A 27,631-nucleotide genomic window follows, 5' to 3' on the forward strand; every position below is an offset into this window, starting at 1 on the left:
AATCTGGATAATATGAACTTTAGAATTGCAGTATAAAATGCAAATATAGTACACATACATAAATACACATGCACATGTGCGCGCATGCACACATACATACATGCATACAAAGGTGTAATCCTTGACTTACAACCACAGCTGAGACCAAAATTTCTGTTGTTAAGCAAGACATTAATTAAATAAATTTTGCCCCATTTTACGACCTTTCTTGTCACAGTTGTTAAGTGAATCATTGCAGTTAGTAACAAATGGTTTAGTGAATCTGGCTTCCCCACTGACTTTACTTCACATGAATCCTGGACACATGCATTGTGCCAAATACATGACAGTTGTCAAGCATCCACATCACCAAGGGAATGGTGCAACAATCATAAATGTGAAAAATGGTCATGTCATTTTTTTGAGTGCTGTTGTAACTTTGAATGGTCACTAAACAAATGGTTATAAGTCAGGGGAGGACTGCCTGTATATGGTTATCCCTACTAAGGCAGGTTCAGTTGCTCTTATTCTTTCCCTGATGCATAAGGTAAAGGTAAAGGTTCCCCCGCACATGCGTGCTAGTCGTTTCCGACTCTAGGGGCCGGTGCTCATCTCCGTTTCAAAGCCGAAGAGCCAGCGCTTGTCCGAGGACGTCTCCGTGGTCATGTGGCCGGCATGACTAGACGCCAAAGGCGCACGGAACGCTGTTACCTTCCCACCGTAGTGGTCCCTATTTTTCTACTTGCATTTTTACGTGCTTTCGAACTGCTAGGTTGGCAGAAGCTGGGACGAGTAACAGGCGCTCACTCTGTTACGCGGCACTTGGGATTCAACCCGCCAAACTGCCAACCTTCTGATCGACAAGCTCAGCGTCCTAACCCACTGAGCCACCGCGTCCCTCTTTCCCTGATGCATACCATCATATAAAACGTGATAACTTTATGTGTTATTTCAGAGTTATATCACAAAGTAGGAATTGCATATATCATTGTTTATTGTATCCTCTTTCCTAATGAAGTGTGAGATAAATAGAGCTTTTCATTTTCTGTATAAAAATGGTAAAAACAAAACATGTTTGCTATTTTCTACCTGTCCTGAGTTGTAAGGAGATGCTCATAGTGAATATAGTGAGTATAGTTTCCAGCTAGATGTGCTAAAGAGAGAGCATTATATTGGGCTAAAGTAAAAGCCCATCTCTGGTTTGGGAAGTTAATTTGTGTAAGATACACAGCTGGTATATCTTTGGCTATCTGTTGTAGAAACCCGAGTTGTATTACTAACATAAAAGTGTCAGTCTGTGTCAGATAGACATTGCTTAAGTATGATTCTTTTTGCTCATAATCGAAAAATATTAAGTGGGGGAAATCCTAGTGATAGAGCTTGTTGCACAGGCCTTGCTTGCATCCACTTTGAAATCTGTTTTCTAATATCAATGGAGCTAAATTTATAGAGAAGTGTCAGCTTCAACCAGTATTATAACATAGCCTGCCATATTCTAGTGTCTACTCTCACACTTTCAACTCTGATACATAATGAAACATTAGGAATATAATCCTAGGTTTGTACTTGTGATGAAGTTTGGAAGTAACTCTTTAAATATTTTTTTTATTTTTTCTTGTTTCTTCCTTTCCCCCTTTCTCTAATATTTTCTATTCTGTCTTGCTTTATTTTTTTCCTTTCTGAGATTATTTTTCAGTCTTTTATTGTTGTTTTATCATGAAAATGCTAAAGATATCATAAAAAATAAAAATACAGAGCGATAATCTGTTAGGAGAGAACAATGATTTTGAGATTAATCTGTCAAATTTAGCTCACTTGCAAAATTTGAAGACTTGAACATTCCTGACCAAAATCAACAAATGGTGAAAAACCTCCTTGAATCTGCTACATCTGTAGCACCACCTGAAAAAAACTTGGTACAGTCAAAAATCTCTGATGAAACTATTGATTTAATGAAAAAATGATAGACAATGAAGAATACGAGAAGTTTCACTAATAAACTATAGTACATTGAACCTTGCAGGACCATAAAAAATGTATTGGGAAAAAATACATAATTTAGCACAAAACTTGTATAAAAGGCAATTGAAGAAAACCAAGGGATTAATAGAGCAGAATGCAAGCTTATAAATAAAAGAAAGAAGGTTTTCCCATTAAAACTTGAAGTTGGCTCTGTGTGTAGCATAAGATAAGAAATGTTAGAAATAATTGGAAAATTCTATTCAGAGCTATACAAAGATCAAGATCACTCAAACGTAGTAACACCCATGAAAGAGAAGTGCTAGATATCCTAGTGGAAGAAGTATCAAGCACAATATAATCAGTGGTGGGATTCAGCCATTTTGCTATGACCATCGTATTCTCTTGACAAAATTCTATCAGCCTGTGCCCTGCTTCATTTTGTAACCCAAGGCCAAACTTGCCTGTTATTCTGCTTATCTTTTGACTTCCTACTTTAGCATTCCAATCCCCCATGATGATAAGGACATCATTTTTTGGTGTTAGTTCTATAAGGTGCTGTAGGGCTTCATAGAACTGGTCGATTTCATCCTCTTCAGCACCAGTGGTTGGGGCATAGACTTGGACTACTGTGATATTGAATGGTTTGCCTTGGATTCGAACTGAGATCATTCTGTCATTTTCAGGATTGTATCCCAGTATTGCTTTTCCTACTCTTTTATTGACTATGAAGGCTACTCCATTTCTTCTGAGGGATTCTTGCCCGCAGTAGTATACCTGATGGTCATCTGAATTAAATTCACCCATTCCTGTCCATTTTAGTTCGCTGTTACCTAAAATGTCAATGTTCAGTCTTGTCATCTCTTGTTTGACCACATCCAGCTTTCCTTGATTCATGGATCTTACATTCCAGGTTCCTATGGAGAAAAAATCTTTACAGCATCAGACTTTCCTTTCACCACTAGACACATCCACAGCTGAGCGTCCTTTCGGCTTTGGCCCAGTCGCTTCATTCTTTCTGGCGCTACTAGTACTAGCCCTCTGCTCTTCCCCAGTATCATATTGGACACCTTCCGACCTGAGGGGCTCATCTTCCAGCGTCATATCGTTTTGCCTTTTGGTACTGTCCATAGGGTTTCAATGGCAAGGATACTGGAGTGGGTTGCCATTTCCTTCTCCAGTGGATCACGTTTTGTCAGAACTGTCTGCTATGACCTTTCCGTCTTGGGTGGCCCTGCACGGCATAGCTCATAGCTTCATTGAATTACGCAAGCCCCTTCGCCACGACAAGGCAGTAACCCATGAAGGGGTTTCCAATATTGGGCATACATAATTCTTGCTGCTATTAGTACATGTAATATTAGATATCCGGTCTCCTTGTCATAATTGGGACCTGTCATTACTAACAAAAACAATTCTGGTTTCAGTTCTATTTGATTTTTAGTCATCTCCAACCATAAATGTATCTTAAGCCAAAGCCTTTTAGCTTTAGGACATGTCCACCAGATGTGATAGTAAGTACCTGGTCTTCGATTACATTTCCAACAAACATTTGAGGTACTTTTAAACATTTTCACTAATCTCATTGGTGTCATGTGCCATCTATGAAACATTTTGTACAAATTTTCTTTATATGATACAGCTTTAGTTAATCTAATATTTCTGTCCCATAACTTTTCCCATTCTTCAATCTCTATAGTATGTGCAACGTTTTTTGCCCATATTATTATTGTTTCTTTAACTTGTTCTTCCTCCATCTTTAAATTAAGTAGAAATCTATAGAGGTTTTTTTAATCAGCTTTTCATCTGTTTTTAACAATGTAAGATCAAGTTCTGTCTGTTCCTTATAGAACTCCATTATTTTCACATCTTTTTCATATCTTCTTTGGATTTATAGGTATGGCCACCATGCTAGTTCAGTACCTTGTTGTAAGTCTTTTCTAGATTTCAATCTTCCTTCATTATTCAGTAAGTCTTTGTATGTTACAAGTTTATCATAGTTAATTAAGTTTGGGTAAGCAAAGGCTTCCATTGTTGAAAGCCATTCAGGTATCTTAATATAATTTTTTTCTTTTATTTTTTCCCATTCTAAGAGAAGGGCATTTCTTATAGCATGATTCTGGAAATATCTATGTGCTTTATTCTTCCCGTACCACAGAAGGGTATGCCAGCCAATCTGCAGGTCATGCCCCTCTAGGTATAATAGTCTTTTATCTCTAAGTATTATCCATTCTTTAATCCATGTTAAAATAGCTGCGTGGTAATATAACTTCCAATCTAGGAGTCCAAATCCTCCCCTTTCTCTAATGTCCTGTAGCATTTTCACTTTAATTCATGCTTTTTCCTCTTGCCAAATAAATTTCAATATTATGGTATTCAGTTCATCAAAAAAGACCTTTTCTAATTTTACCGGAATTGTTTGAAATAAAAAAAAGTATTTTCAGTAAGATATTCATTTTAATTGTGGCTATTCTCCCCAGCATTGTCAGTTGGAGATTTTTCCACTTTTCTAAGTCCAGTTTTATTTGTTTTAATAATTTTGTATAGTTGTCCTCTTTTACTGTTATACATCTTGCTGTTAGGTAAATTCCCAGGTATTTAACTTTTTGACTATTTGAAGGTTTGTTTTTCTTGCAAGTTGTGTTTTCTGTTTTTCTGTTAAGTTCTTTGTCAAAATTTTAGTCTTTTCTCTATTTATTATCAGGCCTTCAACCTCACCATATTGTGGCCAACAATTTTGTGCTTGTTTCCAGAGATTCTTCCAATATAAAAACCAAGTCATTCACGAATGCCTGCAGTTTATATTTTTCACCCTTTATCTCCAGTCCTTTAATCTCAAAGTCTTGTCGAATATTTCTTTTTTTTATTGAAAGGTTTTACAGTACATTTTTAAATACAAAACCCCTCCCATCCCCCTCCCCTCTCCCCAAACCTCCCCAACTCTCCCCTCCCATCCCCCCCTCCCCAACTTCCCAGAGCTAAATACAGGGTATAAAAATACAAACATAATCTAAAATATGCAAACGACAATAAAATATTAAATTCTATCGCACTTTAACTCTTAATAAAATAACTACAAGCTAGTTATACATCATATAAATCCACTACTTATTCAAATGCTAAATGAAACTTTTTAGTCCCATATTTATTCTGGATATAATCAATCCATCTTCTCCACTCCACAATATATCTCTGTTGCGATTGGTCTTTCAAATACGCTGAAATCTTTGCCATTTCCGCCAGATTGGAAACTTTTAAAGTCCATTCTTCTATAGTCGGCAGTTCTTCCTTCTTCCAATATTGCGCAACTAAAAGTCTCGCTGCCGTAATTAAATTCAACATCAGCTTAGTGTCCACAACAGTAGCATCTGTGATAATACCCAATAAAAACAATTGCGGACAAAACTTTATCCTTTTCTTGAATATTTTTTGCATATTCCACCAGATTTTAATCCAAAAAGCTTTAACCCTTTTACAAGTCCACCATATATGAAAATACGTTGCATCCTCACAACCGCACCTCCAATGTTTGGGCTGGCAATTCGGATACATACTTGCTAATTTTTTAGGATCTAAGTGCCACCTATAAAACATTTTATAAAAGTTCTCTCTTAAATTTTGGGCCTGTGTAAATTTTACATTTCTCACCCAGATCTTTTCCCAAGCATCCATTGTAATAACTTCTTGAAAATTCTGAGCCCACTTTATCATACAATCTTTAAAAAGTTCCGTCTCTGAATCAATTTCTATCAATGCAAGATATATCCTTTTTATATGTACTTGAACTTGATCTCTAATTTGCTTTACCAAATATTCATCAATCATTGAAAAAACCAGTTTTCTGGTCCTCTTTCCACCTAGCTTGTAATTGCCCATACTGGAACCAGGTTTGTACAATATTTTCTTCTTTTAAAATGTTATATGACTTCAATTGCCATACATTCTTCTCAAAACTTAAAATTTCCTTATATGTAGTCACATCATGTTTAAATCCAACATTTATATTTTCTATTGCGTGTTTAGGTATTGCCCAAATAGGTATCTTATAATTTAACTTGTGTCTGTACTTTTTCCAAACTCGCAACAGAGCATACCTTAAAATATGTATCTTAAACACATTATCCACCTTCTTGTCATACAATAAATATGCATGCCATCCAAATAACAAATGATGACCCTCAAGATTTAATATTCTCGCTTGTGTTAAATTAAACCAGTCACTTATCGCTGACAAAGCTGCAGCTTCATAATATAATTTAAAATTAGGCATTTTAAGACCACCTCTTTCACGCGTATCTTGCATTATCTTAAATTTAACTTGTGGCTTTTTCCCTGCCCAGACAAATGTATTAATTCCTTTTTGCCATTCCTCCAAATTTAAATCCTTTTAAAGTATAGGTATCATTTGAAATAAAAATAAAAATTTTGGCAAAACATTCATTTTCACTGCTGCAATTCTTTCCAATAAAGATAATTGTAATTTTTTCCAACTATCTAATTCTTTTTGTACTTTTCCCCATAACTTTTCATAATTATTTTTATATAACTTCACATTTGAGGGTGACAAATATATCCCCAAATATTTAACCCTTTTAACTATTTCAAATCCTGTTAGCTCTTCTAAAACAGCCTTTTGTGATACTGTCATGTTTTTAGACGACATTTTAGTTTTTTGTATGTTGACCTTAAATCCAGAAACTTTCCCATATTGCGTTATTATCTCCATCAATTCTACAACTGAATAATCCGGCTGAGTCACTGTAATAACCAGATCATCTGCAAATGCCCTCAATCTATAATCCTGGTCTCTAATTTGAATTCCCTTAATTTTATCCGAATCACGTATTTTAATCAGTAAAATTTCCAATGTTAAAACAAATAATAGAGGTGACAACGGGCACCCCTGCCTTGTACCTTTTTCAATATTACATACTTCAGTCAGACTATTATTAACTATTATGCGGGCTGTTTGCTTTTGATATATTGCCCTGATTGGTTGTAAAAATTTATCCCCAAATTCCATTTTCTCTAATACTTTCATCAGAAATTGCCAATCCAATTGATCAAAGGCTTTTTCAGCATCCAAGAAGATCAACGCTGCAGGGATCTGATTGTTTCTTTCCAAAAATTACAACAAATCAACTATATGTCTCACATTGTTCTTCATTTGTCTACCACTTATAAACCCAGTTTATACACCATGAATTACTTGTTGTATTACCCTCATTAATCTGTTAGCTAAAACTTTGGCAAATATCTTGTAGTCTGTATTCAAAAGTGATATTGGCCTATAATTTTTTGCTTGGGTGAGATCCTGATCTTCCTTCAGAATAAACTGTGTGCCCAACCTTGAGTTTAACAAATACTTTTGATCTGTGGCTCTAATATGTGTTTCTTGTAGACAAATAACATCATTCTTAAATTGTTTTAAGTATTGAAATACTTTCTTTCTCTTCTGTCATGAATTTAAACCATTAACATTCCAGGTCAGAAACGTTGTCGCCATCTTTCGCGACCTGAAGCTTTTGGAGCACTTCTTCCAAAATCACCTGCACTCTCTTAGGTCACGCTCCTCCCACTGCTTCACTGTAAGTAAGTTTTGGAGGTGCCATCATAACTCTCTGCTGTTCTTGTTCTTGCTCTCATCTCATTCGTCTGGCAGCAGCACGTGTCATTCTCTGGTCTCTAACCTCCTCCGATGTTACTGAAATTTGATCCACTCCTGTAACTTTCTGGAATTCTCCATCTTTCATCTGCGTAACTTTTTCAGCACCTTGTACATTCTCACTTTGTGGTTGACACTCTCCCTCACCATTTTTTTTAGGTATGGGGACTGCTTTTAAAACATTAGTATAAAAATCACATGCCTGCAACACTGTAAGAAGACGATGTCTCGTGCCTGCATACATCACCACCATGCCCACTGGTATCTCCCATCGGAACTGAATATCCTGTCTTCCTAATTCTTGTGCCAGAAAAGCAAATTCCTTCCTTCTCCTTAAAATTCTTGGAGGGATCTCTTTTAAAATTAAAACTTCTTGTTCAGCAATTGCAAATTTATTATTGTAAAAAGCTTGAATAACCTCATTTCTAATTGCTCTCTTTGTAAAGTAAACCACCACATCTCTGGGTAATTTCCTTTGTCTTGCAATCCACGAATTAACACGAAATATTTTGTCTATATCATCCATAATTCCTTCTGCTGGTCGCTCCAAAACACCTTCCAAAGCCTCTGAAACTATTTTTTTCAAATTTTCCTTAGAATCCTCTTTTAAACCTCTAATTCTCACAGCAAACTCCATCTCCCTGTACTGTACCAAGGTCAAATCATCGTCAATCATATCCACCACATTTTCAGTCTCTGTCATTTTTGCATCTAATCTGATATTATTTTGGCTGAGATCTTCCACTCTCTCGTCCAGATGCTCTATACATACAGCCATACCTTGAAATGCAAGTAAAATGTCTGCCCTCATTTCTGTAAGCTTCTCCTCCATAAGTTCAGCTAATTGTTGAGATTGCTTTTTCAAAGCATCTTGCAAAACATCCTGCAGATCTTTCACTGTAAAAGTTGGTACAGGTGCAGGTGCAGGGGGGGGCATTAAAGCTTGTAGCGAAGATTGCTGCACCAGAGAAGCCCCCGCGCTTCTAGGAACTTTAGAGGATTTGGCAGCCATTTTCACCCACTATTGCCTGTTACGCACTTTCACTTTTATCAAACCACAAAATCCACCGAGTTAAAGATCATAAACTTGCTTTCACCTGATTCTCCTGTACCGCTCTGCCTGCATCCAAGTTATCTGAAGTTCGCTCTTGCTGGCAGGGATGGTGGAGCAGTGGGGTAATGCCTCCTTAAGTAACACCAGCTGCCTGCAATTAGTGCAGGTTTGCATCCCACCAGGCTCAAGGTTGACTCAGCCTTCCATCCTTCCGAGGTAGGTAAAAGGAGGACCCAGATTGTTGGGGGCAATTAAGCTGACTTTGTAATAATGCCGCTTGGGGTGTGTGTGAAAGCCCTAATAAGCAGGCATATACATAGAATGAAGGCTACTGCTAAGTTTGTAAGCCGCCCTGAGTCTTCGGAGAAGGGCGGGATATAAACCATTTAAAAAATGGTTGCTACACCCTGCTCTGCTCCAAAGCCCTGGAGCAGAGGCGTCCCGAGGTCCGGAGCAAACTCAGGCTTCGGGGGGGCTCAATCCTTCAGCCACCAGAGTTTCAACTCTGGTGGCCCGGGAGAGCTCTACCCCTGCCTGGGCGTTCACCCTCCTCTTCTCTCGAGGAGCGGGCTTCTGAGCCATCAAAACAGCTGATCGGCGCTGTTTTCGGCGGCTCCACGGAGACGACAGGGCTGACAGCCAGAATGGCTGCCGGCGACGGAGCCTTGCCACCCGGAAGTCCCCGTCTTGTCTAATATTTCTGTTCAACACTTCCAAGGGTTAATATAATGGGGATAAAGGACATCCCTGTCTTGTGCCCTTTTTAATATTAAAATTTTCTCTATAATCTCCATTTATGATTATTCTAGCAGTCTGTGTATCATAGACTGCATGAATTGCATTCATAAAGGTTTCCCCAAAGTCCATTTCAACAAGTTGCTGAAACATAAATTGCCAATTTAAGTTATCAAATGCTTTTTGTGCATCAAGGAATATCAAAGCCATCTGTTTCCCTGGATAAACTTCATAGTACTCTAAAACATCCAGAATTGTTCTTAAGTTATTTTTTTTATCAAAAAGCCGTTTTGATCTGTATGTATAAATTCAATCAAGAATTTCTTAATTCTGTCATTATCGAAGCAAAAATTTTATAGTCTAGATTTAGTAATGAAATTGGTCTATAGTTTTTTATATGTGTCAAGTCTGTATCTTCTTTAAGTGCTAAAGTAATATTAGCTTCAATCCATGTCTTTGGTATTTTAGTTTCCAGGAGAATTTCATTGCAAAGTTCTTTTAAGGTTGGAGTTAACATATCTTGTAACGCAGTGTAAAATTCTGCAGGTAATCCGTCTGGCCCTGGAGTCTTATCCCTTCAATCTATATGCTAGCCATCTTCCCGGCTTGTTTTCAAAGAAATTCTGTTTAGCCCGTTTAATCTGTTGAGCCATTAATTCCATCTCAGCTAAGTTTAATTTCTGCTTTATTATTTCCATTTCTTTCTGAAGTATTGCTTTATCTGGATCTATTTGTAAGTCTGATTCTAGCTTTCTAAGTTCCTCCCTCAACTTTAATTGTAATTGTTTCTTTTCTTTATTCTTCTTAGCAATATATGTTATAGCCAGGCCACTAAAATATGCTTTAGCAATGTCCCAAACATTTTGGTGTGATATTTCTTCCTTCTTGTTTATTTTAAAGAAAAATTCCATTTCCCTTGTTGCTAGTTGTAGGAATTCTTTGTCCTTCAATATCGATTTATTTAGAGACCATCTAGGTTCCTTCTTAATTCCTTTCCAAGTCATTTTTATTGGATTGTGGTCTGCCCAGTCAATGGTTTCGATTTCCGCCTCTTGAATCATCAGTTTCAAGTCCAACGAGGTCATCATGTCGATTCTTGAACATGATTTGTGTCTATTTGAGTAAAATGTATACTGTAGTTTCTCTGGGTTTTTCTCTCATCATATATCTAAACTACTGAATTCTTCTATCATTTTTGAAAATGCTTTAGATAATAAATTTCCTCCTTTCCTTCCTTGCTTCAGATTTTTATAGTCCAAAGTTCCATCCACTAGTACATTAAAGTCTCCCATTATACAAAAGTTTTGGTAGTTTAAGTCTAATATTTTCTTATAAAGTTCAAGATAAAATTGTTCTTATCATTAGGTGTATATATTCCAATAATTAATATCTGCTTTTGGTCCACCATAATTTCAACCATTAGAATTCTCCCCTCTTCATCTGCATAGATTTGTTTGGGACTCATTTTTTCTTTAATATAAAAGGTTCCTCCTCTTTTCTTTTGAGATGCCGATGCAAACTAGAGTTTGCCAATTTTTGGTTGTACTAAAATTTTGATATATTGCCTCTTAATATGGGTTTCTTGAAGACAAATTATGTCAATTTTTAATTTTTGTAAGCGTGAAATTTTTTTTCTCCTTTTGAGGGGGAATTTAAGCCGTTGATATTTATTGACAAGATCCATGTCTCCTCCATCCTTTTCAATTATATCTAGGTCTTAATCTTCTAGTCGATCTTATCTGTCTCTGATCTCTTGGTCTTGTACCTTCTTCTGAATGGGAGTATGTAGTTTTAGTTTCTTTGGTCTCTTCCCTCACTCTTTGGTCTACCTCACCTTTAACAGGCATTTCATCTTGTTTTTTGGGTTCTGGATCGTCTCTCTCCAGAAAGGCTCTGTGACTGTCAAAGAACTCCAGTGCTTTAAGAGGTGTATCCAGTCTGTATCTTTTCGTATCCCAATAGATTAAAATCCCTTCTGGAATCAGCCATCTAAAGTTCACTCCTTTTTCAACAAGTTTCTTAGTTAGAAATTGGTAGCCTCTTCGAGCCTCTCTTATCCTTCTAGGGATTTGCTTAAGACCCACAATTTCTTTTTCTTTTTATTTCAATGATTCATCTCTTACTTTTCTCAAAATCTCATCTCTTGTAGCTCTTTTTAAAAATCTGACATGCACTTCTCTAGGCACCTTATTTCTTCTAGCACAGTTGGAGTTGACATGATAAATCTGGTCTACTTCCCCTTTCATTTGTGATTTTCTAAATCCTAATACATCTGCCAGCAACTCTATTATCAGTTCTAAAAGATCCTCTTCCTTATCTTTTTATATGTTTTGAAATCTTAGAAAGTATGATGCTCTTTCCATTTCTATGACTGCGAGAGTGTCTTCCAGTTCTCCATTTATTTGCATCAGTTTTTGATTTTCATCTTTCAGGTCTTCTAGTTTCTGATCAACTTCAGTTGACTTATGTTCCATTTTTTGGATTCTTTCTTGATTTTCTGCAATCATCTTTTGGAAGTTTTCCAGTTGAGAATCTATATTGTTGATTTTTTTTATTCATTTTGTCTAAGTCAATTTTAGCTCTTCATGATTTTTAGCTGCTGTAGAAGACTGGGCAGCATTAGCATCATAGATTGCTTGTAGAATTGCTTGGATGTCCTTCTGTTGGGTGTCAATCTTCTCCTGTTGTAGCATTGTAGTAATTAATTTCTGGTAGACTGGGCTTGCAGAAGTCAAAGCAGGAGCAGGAGCCTTTTTTCCCCAAGTTTGGATAAATTAGAAATGCTCATCTTTGTCTTCAGGTCATGTGGTGTCTCTGCCAAATGGCCAAATTTTGTAATCCATAGGGCTCCTAATAATTAGGAGAAGCAAACCATCAAAAATAGTAAAAATAGTAAGAAATAAGGGTATCCACAAAAGTAGAGATCCCCCCAAAAAGTGGATGTGGAGCACAGAAAGAGAAAAAGAAAAAGAAGACCAGACAAAAATAAAAGGAACAAAATAGGAGGTGTCTAGAAAAATAGTGGGGCAAAAGAAAAAGGGTGTCTCCCCCCCCAAAAAAAACAGAGAAAAGATGAGAAAAGATAAAAATAAAAATAAAAAGACAAAAAATAGAACTAAAAATATGATAAAAATAGGTAATAAAATAAGTAAAATGTAGTAGATATAAGTAAAAATGTCAAAATTATAATCCAATTATAATCAAAAGTAGATAATAGCAATCCCAGGCCTCTTTGTATTTATAATCCAGGGGAGTCAGGTAGCTTCAAAGACAAACTTGTTTGGGCAATAATCTATCTTAAAAAGAAGAAGAAGAAAAAAGAAAAGAATACACATCAGGCAGGCCAAAGAGACCAAAAGGAGTCTTTTTTTTCTGAAACAAAGTTTCCAAGGACATTCAAAGGAATGTCTGGGCAAACAGCCAAGTTCCAGTCAAAGATAACTCCATTCAGGGAGGATGGATGTAATTTTCAGATTTCACCACTAGATGGCATTAACTATCCATTCCCACCCTGTTTGCAGGGAAAGTAAAAAAAAATATATAACTTTCAAGTTTAAAAAATTTAAAAGGTAAAAATAGAGAGTAAAAGTTATGATGGCTTTCACACAAAATGCCCAGTTCTATAGAAACAAAAACTTTCCTAAACTTTAATGCCACAAAGAGCCTTGTAATAAAATAAGATTTTCACTTAACCAGAAGCTTAAACCACCGCTTGTCATTTGGGAGGGGAGAGATAAAAGGAAAAAAAATCCACCCCTTCCCTGAAACTAAGGGCTTCACTTTCAAGGGCTGAAAAGGTGTTTTCCACTAAGAGTCTTGGGTTGTAGGGAGAGTAAAAGGAATTTTCTCATCCAGTTCAGCTGTTTGCTCTTTCAGTTCCAGTTCTTTTGTCTCTACTGAACAGCTGACAATGGCAGATTGCATGAATGCGGTCCGCCTTTCTGCCTGCCAGTTACAGGGGTGCTGTTGGGACCAGCAGTCCGGCTACTGCCTAACCGTGATCCTCAGACATTTGCCCTTTGGGGGCCGCCTTTGGGTGGCATTCAGTCCATTCAGACCCACCAGCTGGTAGAATTCAGACCCGGGGAAGAGAGAAACATTTCCCTGAGTCTGTCTTCAGCTGATGTCAGCGGAACCTCTGCCAGGCCCCAACTTCTTAGAGGGCTGCAAGGATTGCTAAGCACATTGACTTGTGCTTAGATTGTAAGCCGCCCTGAGTCTTCGGAGAAGGGCGGGATATAAATGGGATTTAAAAAAAGGATTTTAAGTATTTTGTAGAGAGATACACTTTATCTCCAATCCTAAAAGGTTTTTGCTCCACTCTCTTTTTATCAGCTCAGGCTTTATAGGTGTTTCTGGCCTCATCTAGTGCTTTACGTAGTACTGGCCAGGTATTTTGTAATTGTTTGATCAATTCTTGCAAAGAGGGGATTTCAGGTTCTTTGGAGGGTAACTCTGGAATGGGGACAAATGTCTGCCCATTGGCAACCTGGAAAGGGGTATAACCAGTGCTCGAATGCACAGCATTATTATACGCCACTTCTGCAAAGGGCAACAGATCAGTCCAATTATCTTGCTTATAGTTGATAAAGCATCTAAGGTATTGTTCTAGAACTGAGTTCAGTCATTCTGTCCCCCCATTTATTTGAGGATGATGACTCTATGAGAGTCCTTGACTAAAACCCAAAAGATCTAGAAAAGCTCTCCAGAACTTAGAAGTGAATTGGATCGCTCTGTTTTGATACGATGTGTTGTGGGGTCCCATGGAAGCAATAGATATGTTGCACAAACAGTTTAGCTAGCATTTTGACTATTGGGATTTTTAGACAAGGGATGAAATGGGCTTGTCTAGAGAACAGGTCCATAACCACCCAAATAACTGTATTTCCAGAGCTTTCAGGGAGCTCTACAATAAAATCCATAGAGATCTCTCTCCAGGGTGCGGAAGGGCTCACCACTGGCTGTAAAAGTCCCGGCGTCTTCCCTTGCCATCACTTAGCTGCAGTACACATGAGATAGTTTGCCAGATAGTTCTCTATGTCCTTTTTCAAAGAAGGCCACCAAAATTGCCTTTTTAGTAGATGTGGAGTTTTAACAAATCTAAAATCTCCCGCAGTCTTAGAATCATGCCCAGCTTGCATTATTCTCCAATAATAATAATAATAATAATAATAATAATAATAATAATAATAATAATAATAATAATGATGATGATGATGATGATGATGATGATGATGATGATGATGATGATAATAATAATAATAATAATAATAATAATAATAATAATAATAATAATAATAATAATAATAATAAAAAGTTGGAAGGGACCTTGGAGGTCATCTAGTCCAACCCCCTGCTCAGACAGGAAACCTTATACCATTTCAGGCAAATGGCTGTCCAGTCTCTTCTTAAAAACCTCCAGTGTTGGAGCATTCACCACCTCTGGAGGCAGGTTGTTCCACTGGTTAATTGTTCTAACTGTCAGGAAGTTTCTCCTTAGTTCTAGGTCGCTTCTCTCCTTGACTAGTTTCCATCCGTTGCTTCTTGTCCTGCTTTCAGGTGCTTTGGAGAATAGCTTGACTCCCTCTTCTTTGTGGCAGCCCCTGAGATATTGGAACACTGCTATCATGTCACCCCTCACCCTTCTCTTCATTAAACTACACATACCCAATTCCAGCAACCGTTCCCTATATGTTTTAGCCTCCAGCCCCCTAATCATCTTTGTTGCTCTTCTCTGTACCTCTATCTTAAGCTTGCTGGCATGTATAGTTTCTCTCCAACCCAGGCCAGGTCATCTTTGATTAAGCATAAGTTCTTATGATTCTGAAACCACTCAGCCTCTAGTGCTTTTTTGAAATCCTTGCACGCTGTTCGATCTATTGGCTTTATGGTTTTGCTCTGTGTTCGAGTAATGACTGGCACTGCAAATTGCTTAGGAGGCATAAATGGTTCAATTACTTCTGATTTAAAACTGTTATATTGTGGCATTCTAGATAAAGCATCTGCTAAGAAGGGAGATAATGGATTGTAAAGTTAAATCAATGGAAATGTTGGGACCAGCGTGCTTGTTTAGGGTACAATTTTCTAGGAGTTTTAATTGCTTCCAGGTTCTTATGATCAGTCCATATTTGGAATGGTATTTTGCTCCTGTCTAGGAAATGTCTCCAGGTTAGAAGGACCCATTGTACACCACTTTACAGCCCATCGCTGCTCAGTTTCAGAGAGTTTTTTTAAAAGTATAAGCACAGGATTGCAGCTTGCCTTCCTCCTGCCTTTGGAGTAGGACTGCTCCTATGACCACATTGCTAGCATCGACCTGAATGACAAAAGCTTTCTCCAGGTCAGGGTGCTTTAAAACTGGATCCATAGAGAAAAGTCTCTTTAACTTCTCGAATGTGGCTTGACACTCCCCCGTCCACTTCAGCAGCTGGCTGGATTTTGGTTTGTCTGCTCCCTTAGTCTTTAATAGATTTGTAATTGGGAGTGTGATTTGCACAAATGAGGGAATGAACTGCCAGTAAAAATTTGTGAAACCTAAAATACTTTGCAGCTGCTTTCTAGCACAGTTCTAGGAGCCCACTCTAGTACAGCTCGTACTTTCTCTGGGTCCATTTTGACCCCCTTACTGGAAATTCAATAACCCAAATCCTTGTGGAATTCATTTTTAGAGAGTTTGGCATATACCTTAGCAGAGCGCAGTTTATTCAGTACTGCTCTAATTTAATGTGTTCTGCCTTGGTTTCCATATAGATCAAGATGTCATCAAGGTAAATTAAAACTCTTTTGTAGAGGTGTTCATGCAGAACTTTATTAATTAATTGCATAAAGAACAGCAGGGAGTCCTTGCAGGCCAAAAGATAGCACCTTAAACTGGAAACAAACCATGGGGCAATAAAACACAGTCTTCAATTCATTACCCTCCCTTATTCTTATGTGGTGATATGCCTCCTGCAAATCCAGTTTGGAGAAAGTTTTTCCTTTTGACAGGTGTGCTAACATTTCCATTATGAGGGGGATTACAGGTTCTCCACGCATATAGCATTCAGGCCTCTATAATCTATGCGGAGACAAAGTGACCCATCCTTCTTTTCTCTGAAAAGCATGAGGGCTGCCACCAGGGATTTTGCAGCTGGATGAAACCCCGTGCTAAGATCTTTTCAATAAACTTATGAAGTTCATTAAGTTCTCTTGGGGTCATGGAGTACATCTTTGGTTTGGGAAGTATTGCTCCTGGGATAATTTCAATGGGACAGTCTGTGGTCCATGGGGCAAAAGCTCATCCAACTTCTGTTCACTGAACAGAATTTTGGTATTCGGTGGGAGGCTCTGCAATTCCTGTTCACTAAGGGCAGAGGCTAATTCGCAATGTAGTCCATGCCTCCTGCCTTTCCCCCACTACTTCTGGGCTGACCATGCAGCTGGTGCAGCCTGAGTCCAGTAAAGCTGCAAATTTTACTCTCTTCATGGTATGGACAGTTCTAGGGGCACGATAATGGGGTCAGTTGGGCCACTTACCAACTGGTTGTTCTCATAGTCACTCTCGGCTGCCTCAGAGTCATTGTTTGCAGGAGCTGTAACTTGACCCTCAGACCTCCAGGCTCAGAGGAGTTCCACGATCTCCTCAAATGCCATTGCCGGTTCTCCCAGGCATAGTGTAGCTTTCATAGGTCTGCCAGTGGATTGCTGGTCCCCTCTCTTTGAGGTACCTTGCTGTGGCAGTTGATTGCTCTGTGCCCCTCTTTCCCAGACTTGAAGCATGCAGTGGATTGGGGTGTGGTTGGTGATTACCAGGTGGCCTCAGCTCTCTTTTTCGGTATTGGCTTGAAAGTGGGTTTCACTGGGCAGTGTTGGTGCTTGCGTTGATCTATTTCCAAAGGAACAAATACAGATTGGGTAAGACCTGGCTTGGAGGCAGTAAATGTGATAGTCCTTAGAGTCTTGGTGGACGATCACTTAACTATGAGCCAGCAGAGTGCAGCAGCAACCAAAAAAGCTAATACAATGCTGGGTTGTATAAACAGAGGCATAGAATCAAGATCATGCTATGTACTAGTACCACTTTATAAAGCCCTAGTAAGACCACACCTGGAATATTGCAGCTAATTTTGGTCACCATATCACAAAAAAGATGTTGAGAAACTGGGAAAAATTCAGAGAAGAGCAACTAAAATGATCAAAAGCCCGTTGACTAAAACATATGAAGAACAGCTGCAGAATTTGGGTTTGGCCAGTCTAAAGAAAAGAAAAAAATAGGAGAGAGATGATAACAGTATTCCAGTATCTGAGGGGCTGTCACAAAGAACAGTGGGCCAGGTTGTTCACCAGTGCATGAGAGGGAAAGATGAGAAACAATGGTTGGAAGCTGATCAAAGAGAGAAGCAATCTGGAATTAAGGATTGTCCTGACAGTGAGGACCATCAACCAGTGGAACAGCTTACTCCCAGAAATCGTGGGCGCTCAGTTGCTGGAAGTTTTAAAAAAGAGACTGGGCAATCACCTGAGATAGTATAGGTCCTCCTGCTTGAGCAGGGGGCTGGATTAGAAGACCTCCAAGGTCCCTTCCAGCTCTATTCTAATTCCACCTCTTCTGCTAAGAGGCATCAATCGTACAATTGTCCTGGGGCCCCATGGGCCACACGGGCATTGTACAGGTCTTCATTTAGGCCATCCTGAAAGCAACTCACCAGGATGTCCTCTGGCCAGTTTAGATGGCTGGCCAACTCCCAAAATTCCTTGGTGCATTTGGCTGTTGGTCAGTGCCCTTGCTTGACCGTCTTATTGTGCTCAGGAGCTTTCTTGTCTGCCAAGTGGTCTTCAAAACAACACTGGAGGGCTGCCATGAAGCAGTTGAAATTTCTCAGCTCTGGAGTATTGCAGTTGTAGAGGGTCACCATCCAATTGGTTGCTGCATCTTCCAGTGAAAGGGTGACCGTTCTGACTTTCTTTCCATCTGTAGGCAGTGTTCTTCCTTATATCTGCATGTATGTGAACACTTGGGCCAGGAAGAGCCCAAATTGAATCCCCAATGGAATTGGCTTCACCTATACTAGTTGGGGTATGGCTACTCTGGGTCTTTGGGGCGGTCTGGCCTGTCATGCCACTGTTGAAGGGGAGGCACCCCCATCACCTCAGGCACTGCCAACTCTTCTTTCTCCGCTTAATCCTCTATTTCTCCCTCCAATTCCAATGGCTCTTTCAGCTGGGCTCTTTGAAGGATTCTCACATGTATTCCATTGTGTGCTTTAAGATGGCTTTCATCATCTTGGAATTTGGATCCACCAGTCTCCTTTCAAGAGGGGCTATCTCTGGAGCTTTCTTCTTTACTTTCTTCTTTCCTCCACTTCATGTGAGAGTCACTTTTGGAGCCTTTCCTTCCCAGTTTTCTTTCATTCCAACCCCGAGGGACCACCTGGCTTGGTTGCCTTCTGCCATGGGTTCTGCCACTCCCAGGTCCCTGGAGGTTCCTTCCCTGGGGTCTGCCAGGATGATATCTCCACTCCAGCTCTTCAGTTCACCCTCTTCCATATTGCCAGTAGGAAGGGGCATGTTGTTTGTGACCCACCTCAGTAGAGCAGCTGCCTCTCTGGTCTGGGCAGTATGCAGATCTCACCTTATGTAAGGACCTACCTCAGCTAAGCCACCCAAGAAAGCAGAACTCTTGAAACAAGCATTGTCTCAAAAGGAAACTTTTATTAGGGCCTAGTGACAGCAAGGAATCAAGGCAAGATCTGAGAGAAAAACCTGAGAAGCAATATATTAAAAGTAGCATTTCATACTCCTACCCCCAGTGTCATAGTGTTTATTTGAATCCCAGCCATTCCACAGGTGACATCATATTTTGGTAACTGGTCTTTTCAATGGGCATTTCAAGGTCTCTCTCACTTTCGATTTCTTCTGGCTCCAAGCACAAACCATCTTCCAGTTAAGGGTGAGACATTCCATCCCCTGGAGGAAAGGCAACAAGGCAACAAAGCAGATAGTGCAAAGCATCCCCAAAGGCTCCCCAGTCCTGATAGAATGTTAGGCAACAAAGAAAGCTATAAAGCTAAAATAACTGAGGATACATTTTTTGGGGTCTGACAAAGGTTAAAGAATCATAAAAAAATCTCAACTTTGCTATTAATAGAAGTGTGTTTGACCATATATTTATGTGTAATAATATGTCTGACCTGTCCTAAGTTTTTAAGTTGCCATTTTTATAGATGTACTGTACTTTTATGGGAAACACAATCTCTTTAAGAAATGCTTTAAGGCTAATTTCTTTCATTCAGTCAGCGATAAATTTCATAGTCCATATTTTATTGTATACATTGTTGTCAACAGGTCTTCCAATAACAATCTCCCAAACATTCTGTCAACTCTGCAACAAACCTGAATAAAGCCACTTGGCTTGTTTTTGGTTGCCACCAGAATGGGAGGGTGGTGGAGGAATTTTACTGCTAGCTTAAACAGTTCTCTGTCCCATTGGAACAAAGGTCATTTCTGTTTGTTAGACTGGGAGGCTGAGCTTTTCTGTTAGAAAGCTTGCCAAACTAACCTATTGGGAAAACGTAGTTGATTGCATAATAATGGGGTGGGAAGTTTAATTTTGTATACTGTTAACTTTCTGGAGGGAATTTTAGTATTGGTTTCACTTTTAACAATGCCGATACTTTGCAGCCAATAAACATGTTCTTAAAGGAAACCTCAAGCCTCAGAGTTCTGTTTTATTTGGTCTCATCTATCAGAACCATGACCTTAAACCAAGAGTCCTTAAAATTTTATACTTGGGGTCCTGAGCCCCAGTCACCTATCTAAATCTGTAGGACGACAAAGACTCAGGGAAGAAATGGAGAGGAGAGGAGAGTTGTTTTCTGGCTTCAGTGCAATAATGGTGACCAGAATGCAGGCTATTGCACAGGCAAAGAGTGGGGCTCCTGCTGCTGGAGCTGCTGAGGCAGAGCTCCCACTGATTTCATCCCACGGCCTTCATTCACCTGTACTGAGAAAGGTGAAGCAGCCAGCTAGCTGGCTGGGATGAATCGGGAGTGGAAGTACCTGATCGCCCTCCAAGGCCACTCTGTCAAGATGTTGAGAGAGGAGTCCGACCGACTCAAAGTGGGAATTGTGGAGCTGACTGCTTGCCACTTGATCTCCAGTGGATGAGACTGCAGGAGCTCCCCAATGCTTCTACCTCCCCACCAAAGCCTGTGCTTAGTCTCAATGGCTCAGGCTGCTTCACCACTACTGCAGCCAGTCTCGGCATTGAGTCCAATGTGGTGGCATAGTCCTGAGAGGTCAACGTCCTACAAGCCCTGGAGCCCAGCTGACAGGTTTCATGATGTAGCTCTCCCCCGACTCCAGTGCCAGGGACCGGGCATGCAACAAGCCTCCTGGGGACAATGGCCTGGAGCCCCACCTCCTATCAAACCCATGTTTGATGAAGATCCTGAGAAGCTGTCTTTGTTCCTGAACAAAGTGTGGACTCACCTGAACCACTATGCTCCTGCCTACCCCAATGGAGCTGGGATGGTCAATGCCAACCTAGAGGGGGGAAGCAGTTGAGTGGGTGAGCACCCTGCAGGATGAACACCAGAACTGTGGAACATCAATCTGTTTATGGGTGAACTGAGAGCCAGGTTCGAAGATGAGTTCCTAGCTCTGCAAGCTGAGAAGGACATCCATAACCTGAAGCAGAGAGGGAGACCAGCCAAGGACTACATTCGAGAGTTCTGGAAGATGGTGGGCAGGCTCAGACTGTGGCTGGAGCCATTGCTGATCCACCACTTCAAAGCATGATTTGTTTCAGGTGTGCACCTACCTAGGAGTTCCTGATCAGCTCTGTGAATGGTACCACATGGCTATAACCTTAGACATGGAACTGGACCACTACCAGAGGCTCATCATCTTTGAGTCCAGACCAAGGTAGGCTCAGGAGAGATGATGAGTGGTCCGATGCTCCCAAAGTCCTGCAGCACCAGTTCCCTTCAGCCACCAGCGGGGACCCCAATCAAGTGCTTCAGTTGTGGCCAACTAGAACACTCTTTCCCAAGCCAAGAGTACATCTGTCATCACCACAAAGACAAACAGAAAGCCTTATTCTGTGTGGGAGAAATCAAATTGGGCCAGCCAAGAGCAAGCTGTCTGGGTCACTTTTCCACCCCAGGGAGAAACAACCTCATCCAAAATGACTCCTGATGCCAGCACATTATGACAGTGATGATGAGGGGAAAAACGACCCAATGGTGAGCCAACTCATCCTGCCTTTTGTCTTTCTTGTGAAAGTTACAGTACCCAATACAGGAGCCCAAATGGACTTAAACCTTTTAATTGACACGTGCTGTACTAGATGCATAATCAACCTCCCTATGGTGGTAAAGCTAGGAATTCATGCCAATCTACTGCCTCTAGCCATGAGATTTGAACAGGCAGATGGATCACTTATAGGAGGAACTCCTGCCATGCATCTAACTGAACCAATGCATTTAGAAATGGGGGAGCACTGGGAAATCATCCACTTCATAGTGGTCCCAAAAATGACTGAATCTGTAATTCTCAGATTGTCTTGACTTAATTGATTTAGTGGGAGGATGGAGTGAGGACCTTAAGGTTAGCGATGGAACCCCTTCCCACTCACATACCCATTGAGATGCAAGAAGCTGTCGATACTAAAGAGCAAAACCTGACCCTTGAACCTGTGAAAGCTACCATAGAACCCATTCCAGGGACCCTACTTATACCAATTGAGTACCGAGATTTAGCAGAAACTTTCAGTGCCAAACTCCCTAAGCCAAAAATGTATTCAATGACACCCAAACAGTTAAAAGAACTGAGGGAGTACATTAACAAGAATCTGGCCAGGGTTTTTATTCAACCTGCAAAGTCACGGGTGGCTGTCCTTGTGCAGTTTAAGGAGAAGAAAGATGGGTCACTGAGACTGTGTGTGAACTTTAAAGGGTTAAATGCAGTCAGTGTGGAGAATATGTAACCCCTCCCCCAATGAAAGGGATGTTGTCCATTTGGCAAAGGGAAAGTTTTTCACAAAATTGGACTTAAGAGAGGCTTATTACCGTGTGTGAATTAAAGAGGTGGATGAATGGAAAACAGCTTTCAACAGCCCTCTGGGAAGATATCAGTTCAAAGCTATGCCCTTTGGAACTCACAACACCAAGTAAGCCAGCCACTTTGGGTTCCTAAACACATTACATTTGGTCTGAAGGCAATTTGGGTGGCCGGGGCTGAAAAAGGACATTGAAAGCTACATAAAAAGCTGTGCCACTTGTGCTGCCATGAAAAAGCAACCTGGAAACCTGCTGGATTGTTGCAGCAGGTAGTGGACCCCTCTCAACCCTGGGAGGGCACAGCTATGGACTTTATTGTTGAATTACCAGAAAATAGGGGGAATACAGTAATAGGGACTGTCATTGACCTCTTTTCAAAGCAGGCTCATTTTATAGCCTGCTCAGGGCTTCCCTCTGCTAAGAAATTAGCCAAGATGTTTCTGAAACATATATACCACCTCCTCAGTGCTCCAAAGAGGATTATATCGACAGGGGAGTTCAATTTATAGCAAGGTTTTGGAGAGACTTTCTCAAGCTAGATGGGTCCACACAAGGACTTTCGTTGGCTTTTCATCTGAGCATGAATGGATTGGCTGAACGAACTAATGTGATGGTAGAACAATACATCAGATGCTACATTGACTACCAACAAACTGACTGGGCTGACCTCCTGCCTTTTGCTGAAGTGGCTTATAATAATGCCATGCACGGCAGTACTGGGCTCACTCCATTTAAAATAACCACCAGCAGAGAGTTCGTTCCTACGCCTGAATACCCCCAAGAACCATCTGCCTCACAAACTTTAGATCAGTGGGTGACATGGCAGACTGTTTGGACTAATGTAAAAAAAAAAGCTCTAACACAAGCTGCAAAAACATACAAAGAAGAAGCAGATAAGAAGCGATCCCCTCAGAGACTGTTGCGGGTAGGGGAGAAAGTCTATCTTTCAACTAAATATAAAGGACTCAAATTACCTAGCAAGAATAGGACCAAAATTTCTTGGTCCTTATCCTACAGTTAGAATTATAAATCCTTGATAGTGGAGCTACAACTTTCTCATGTTGGGGAAAATCCACCCTATTTTCCATTGTAGTTTGCTAAAACCTCTCAGAGAGTCGTCCTTAAGAGCAATTCCTTACAAAGCACCTGGTCCCCTTTTGGTTGAGGGGGAGACTCATTATGAAATAAAATGAGTCTAGATTATACAAGGGGGGATTACAGTACTTAGTACAGTGGAAAGGATATCCATTGTCAGAGTCAACTTGTGTGAAAAGTACAGTTGTCAAGGCAGATTGGTTGATAAATTTTTCCTATGATAAGCATCCTCAGAAACCTCCGGGAGATTCCTAACTTCTCTGTTTATTTCTCTACAGGATCTGTTTTCTTTTGGGGGTTCCGACTGTCAACTCTGCAATAAACCTGAATGAAGCAATTTGGCTCATTTTCAGTTGCCACTAGAATGGGGGGGATTTTTCTGTTGTCTTAAACAGTTCCTGTGGAACCAAGGTCATTTCTGTTTGTTAGACTGGTCGGCTGTTTAACTTTGTATACTGTAACTTTTGGGAGGGAATTTTAGTATTGTTTTCACTTTTGACAGTGCCAATACCTTGTAGCCAATAAATATGTTCTTAAAGAAAACCTGAAGCCTCAGAGTTCTATTTTAGTTGGTCTCATCTATTGAAATCATGACACATTCTTTACACTCAATAAATTCCAAGCTCCTGAAGAGCCTATACATTTATGGATCCCTGAGGTAACACCTTTCACATTTTCTTACATTGTACCATACTTTCTCTAGGATGGATAATAGTATATTTATTTCTGACTTGATTCTGGGTATAGAATAAAACTCTGGCTGAATCCATATTTAATACAAGTTGCTGCAATTTTTTAGGCATGTTTGGTACTTTCATGTAAAAATTCTTCATATTAAAATGAATGTTGCTATAATTTTAAATACTGTACTATTTGTGCTGTACTGTTTATGGTAATAAATAGTATAGCATGGTACAAGGGTATTTTCATCAGTCTGGTTGGTTTTGAATATGATTTATTTTGAGTTATTTTCATTTTCTGGTATTGTTTATATTAAATTTCTTTGAAGTGTAAGAGGAAATAAAGTCATATATTTATATACCATGTATATTTATGACAGAGCAGATTAAAGGCATCAGATAATAGAATTATCCAGTGATTTAGGCCAACAGATAATGTTTTACAAAATGTAAGCAACTTGAAAACTTACATTGTAGCATTAAGATAAAATATTTTCCTTACTTTTCTGTTTCAAAATGTTTATTGTTTTTATTCTTTTAAAATTTCTTTAATACAAATTATATGTAGTAATTATAAATGTTTATAGGTTTAATATTTGAGGTCAAATATAATACTTGTGCAACAATTAATTAGGTTGAAGGGAGGTGAAACTTGTTGCATATTGGCTTTGCTTGGCTGGAATTTAGTTGCCAGGTTTCACAAGATACCTCTGTTCTATATTGAAAATGAATAAAAGGAAACTGAATTGTAGTTACCTTATCAAGGATTAAATTTGTGACCTTGTTTCAAATTAAGTCTGTTCCCCCTTCAAAATAGAGGAATTTTATGTAAGGAAAGAATTCACTTTCAGCTTTTGAATACTGTGCTAACTATGAATTGCAATTATCTTTTGAATTGCAAGTGTCTTCTTTTTATGTTTATTTTTAGGACTCAATTGATCAGACTTCAGCACATACAGGTCAAGATCTAGTGGAACCTGGATACCAAAAACAATCAAGTTGCATTTCATTAAATCAGCAAGGAGGTAAGGCAAATACAGACATATATATTAGGTGTAAGGACCCACTTCAATCTACATCTTAAGAAAACATAACTCTTGGAAACAGCCTCTTCCAACAGGAATTTTTATTAAGAGAAATTGATAATAGGCATGCTAGACAGGATCTGAGGGATCCCCACACCATTCAATGTTTTAAAGTGTTCCCAAGCAGCCACCCACACCACAGTTTTTCTGGGCAATTCAAACCGGCAGATTTCTATGTGTTAACTCCAGGAAAGATAACATCAGTCTGGCTTCATCGGTACGATCATTCAGTCCTCTCTCTAACCAGATCCCGAGTGTTGCATCTCTCCCCCCTCCTTTTCCCTCGCTGCTGGTAAAGAGAAGTTTAGAGGGGCATAGGATGAAAGGCAGATGGCCACATTGTTATGGTTAGCAGACCCAAAGTGAATCAACAAAAGGTTACTTTGTAGTGAATAGAGGAAGTAAAAGTAGTAAAAACCCCATGCATACTCCCCTCCCCCTTAGTAGTATGATGGAATCCAGAAGATAGTAAGAATTGATTTTTATATCACAGAAGATAGATAGAAATGAAATATAACTGGATTCTGACATCCTGTCCCCCTTAAAAATAAGAGTGATTCACTTATAAAGAAAACAAAACCGGTATAAAAGTTAGTCTGGCTTGTTAGGATACTGTTTATGAAACTTCTTTAATAGCTTCAAGACCTTTACATGACATTTATGGACCCACTCATTTTGTGAGGAGGGGAGGTGTTTCCATGCTACTAGGTATTGAGTTGTCCCATGATATCTTCTAGAGTCTAGGATTTCCTTTATTTTGAAGTGCTGTTCTCCTTCCACCATGACTGGAGGTAGTGGGGGGCAATTTTTGGCCGTATGGGTGACTGTTGTTCTCTTTTCAGCAAACTGCAGTGAAAAATTGGGTGTGTTTGTTTAAGATTTTGGGGTAATTCTAATTCTACTGTTACTGGGTTTATTCTTTTAATTGGAAAAGGTCCTATATATTTTGGTCCAAGTTTTTTACAGGGTTGTAAGGATTTTAGGTATTTTGTAAACAAATATACCATTTCACCTATAATGAAGGTGTAGGTTCATTCATTTTTTATCTGCTTGTGATTTATATGCTTGCCGAGCTTTGTCTAGGGCTTTTCTAACTATTGGCCAGATGTTTTGTAATTGTTCTATCCATTCTTTCAGTGATGGGATTACCGGTTCGTTTGGGATTAGTTCTGGCATGGGGTTGAAACTTTGACTGGTAGCTACTTGAAACGGAGTGTAACCTGTGCTGGAGTGGACTGCATTATTATAGGCAACTTCTACGAAAGGGAGTAGGTCTGTCCAATTCATTTGCTGGAAATGAATAAAGCATCTTAAATATTGCTCAAGTACTGAGTTAGCTTTCTCTGATTGACCATTCCCCTGAGGATGATGACTAGATGTCAGTCCCTGAGTGGCCCCTTTAAAAGGGATAAAAATTCCTTCTAAGATACTGACGTAAATTGCGCTCCCCTATCAGATATGATGTGTTGGGGTGCCCCATGCAATCTGTAAATATGCTGCACAAAAAGTTTCGCTAAGGCTTTTGCAGTGGGAATCTTTTGGCAAGGGATAAAGTACACCTGTTTGGAGAACAAGTACATGACTATCCAGATTACAGTATTCCCATTGCTTTCTGGTAATTCCACTATGAAATCCATGGCTATTTCCCTCCAGGGGTCTGAGGGATTTCCCACTGTTTGTAACAGTTTGGGCGATTTCCCTTGCAACCTCTTTGCATTTGTTCACATTGGGCAGCTGGCCACATAACTTTCTATGTACTTTTTCATGGATACCCACCAAAATTGTCTTTTAATTAAGTGTAATGTTTTTACAAATCCAAAATGCCATGCTGATTTTGTGTCATGGCAAAGCTGCATGAATGTGACCCTCTGGGTGGTTGGTATATATAACATTTTCCCCACCCAAGGCAGTCAGTCCTTAATTGTGGACACGGGTCTATTTTTCTGGAACCATTCATCTGTTTCCAAAGTTTTCTGGAATTCAGGTCCAGTCTGGCTACTCAGCTGTGGTTTTAATTTAGTTTGGGCTCTGGTAATTACTGGCACTGCTAGTTTTGATTCCACCATAGGTGATTTAGAATCAGTGGTTCGCATGCTGTTATATTGGGGCATGCAAGATAGTGCATCTGCCAGGAAGTTCTTTCCCCCTGGCAAATACTTGACTGTAAAGTGGAATTGATGAAAATGTTGGGACCAGCAGGCTTGCTTAGGGTTGAGCTTCCTGGGTGTTTGCAAGGCTTTCAGATATTTGTGGTCTGTCCACACCTGAAAAGGGATTTTATTCCCTTCAAGAAACAGGTGCCATGTAAGTAATGACCAACGTATCCCATATGCCTCTTT

General features: G+C 39.6%; 1 protein-coding gene across 4 annotated transcripts in view; it reads left to right on the top strand.

The window, feature by feature from the left end:
- Positions 1 to 27,631, top strand: part of GRB10 (growth factor receptor bound protein 10) — a 285,454-nt gene that overhangs the window by 104,430 nt on the left and 153,393 nt on the right. For 3 of the 4 annotated variants that reach the window (XM_081345556.1, XM_081345559.1, XM_081345557.1), the window contains exon 3: positions 25,136 to 25,232. The exons of the other annotated variant lie outside the window; for it this stretch is intronic. In XM_081345556.1, the coding sequence (XP_081201682.1) occupies positions 25,136 to 25,232 (97 nt within the window). The remainder of the gene's footprint in view (positions 1 to 25,135; positions 25,233 to 27,631) is intronic. 4 annotated transcript variants of the gene reach the window in all.

The sequence above is a fragment of the Vipera berus genome (assembly GCF_964194415.1).
Source record: "Vipera berus genome assembly, chromosome: Z".
Lineage (NCBI taxonomy): Eukaryota > Metazoa > Chordata > Lepidosauria > Squamata > Viperidae > Vipera > Vipera berus.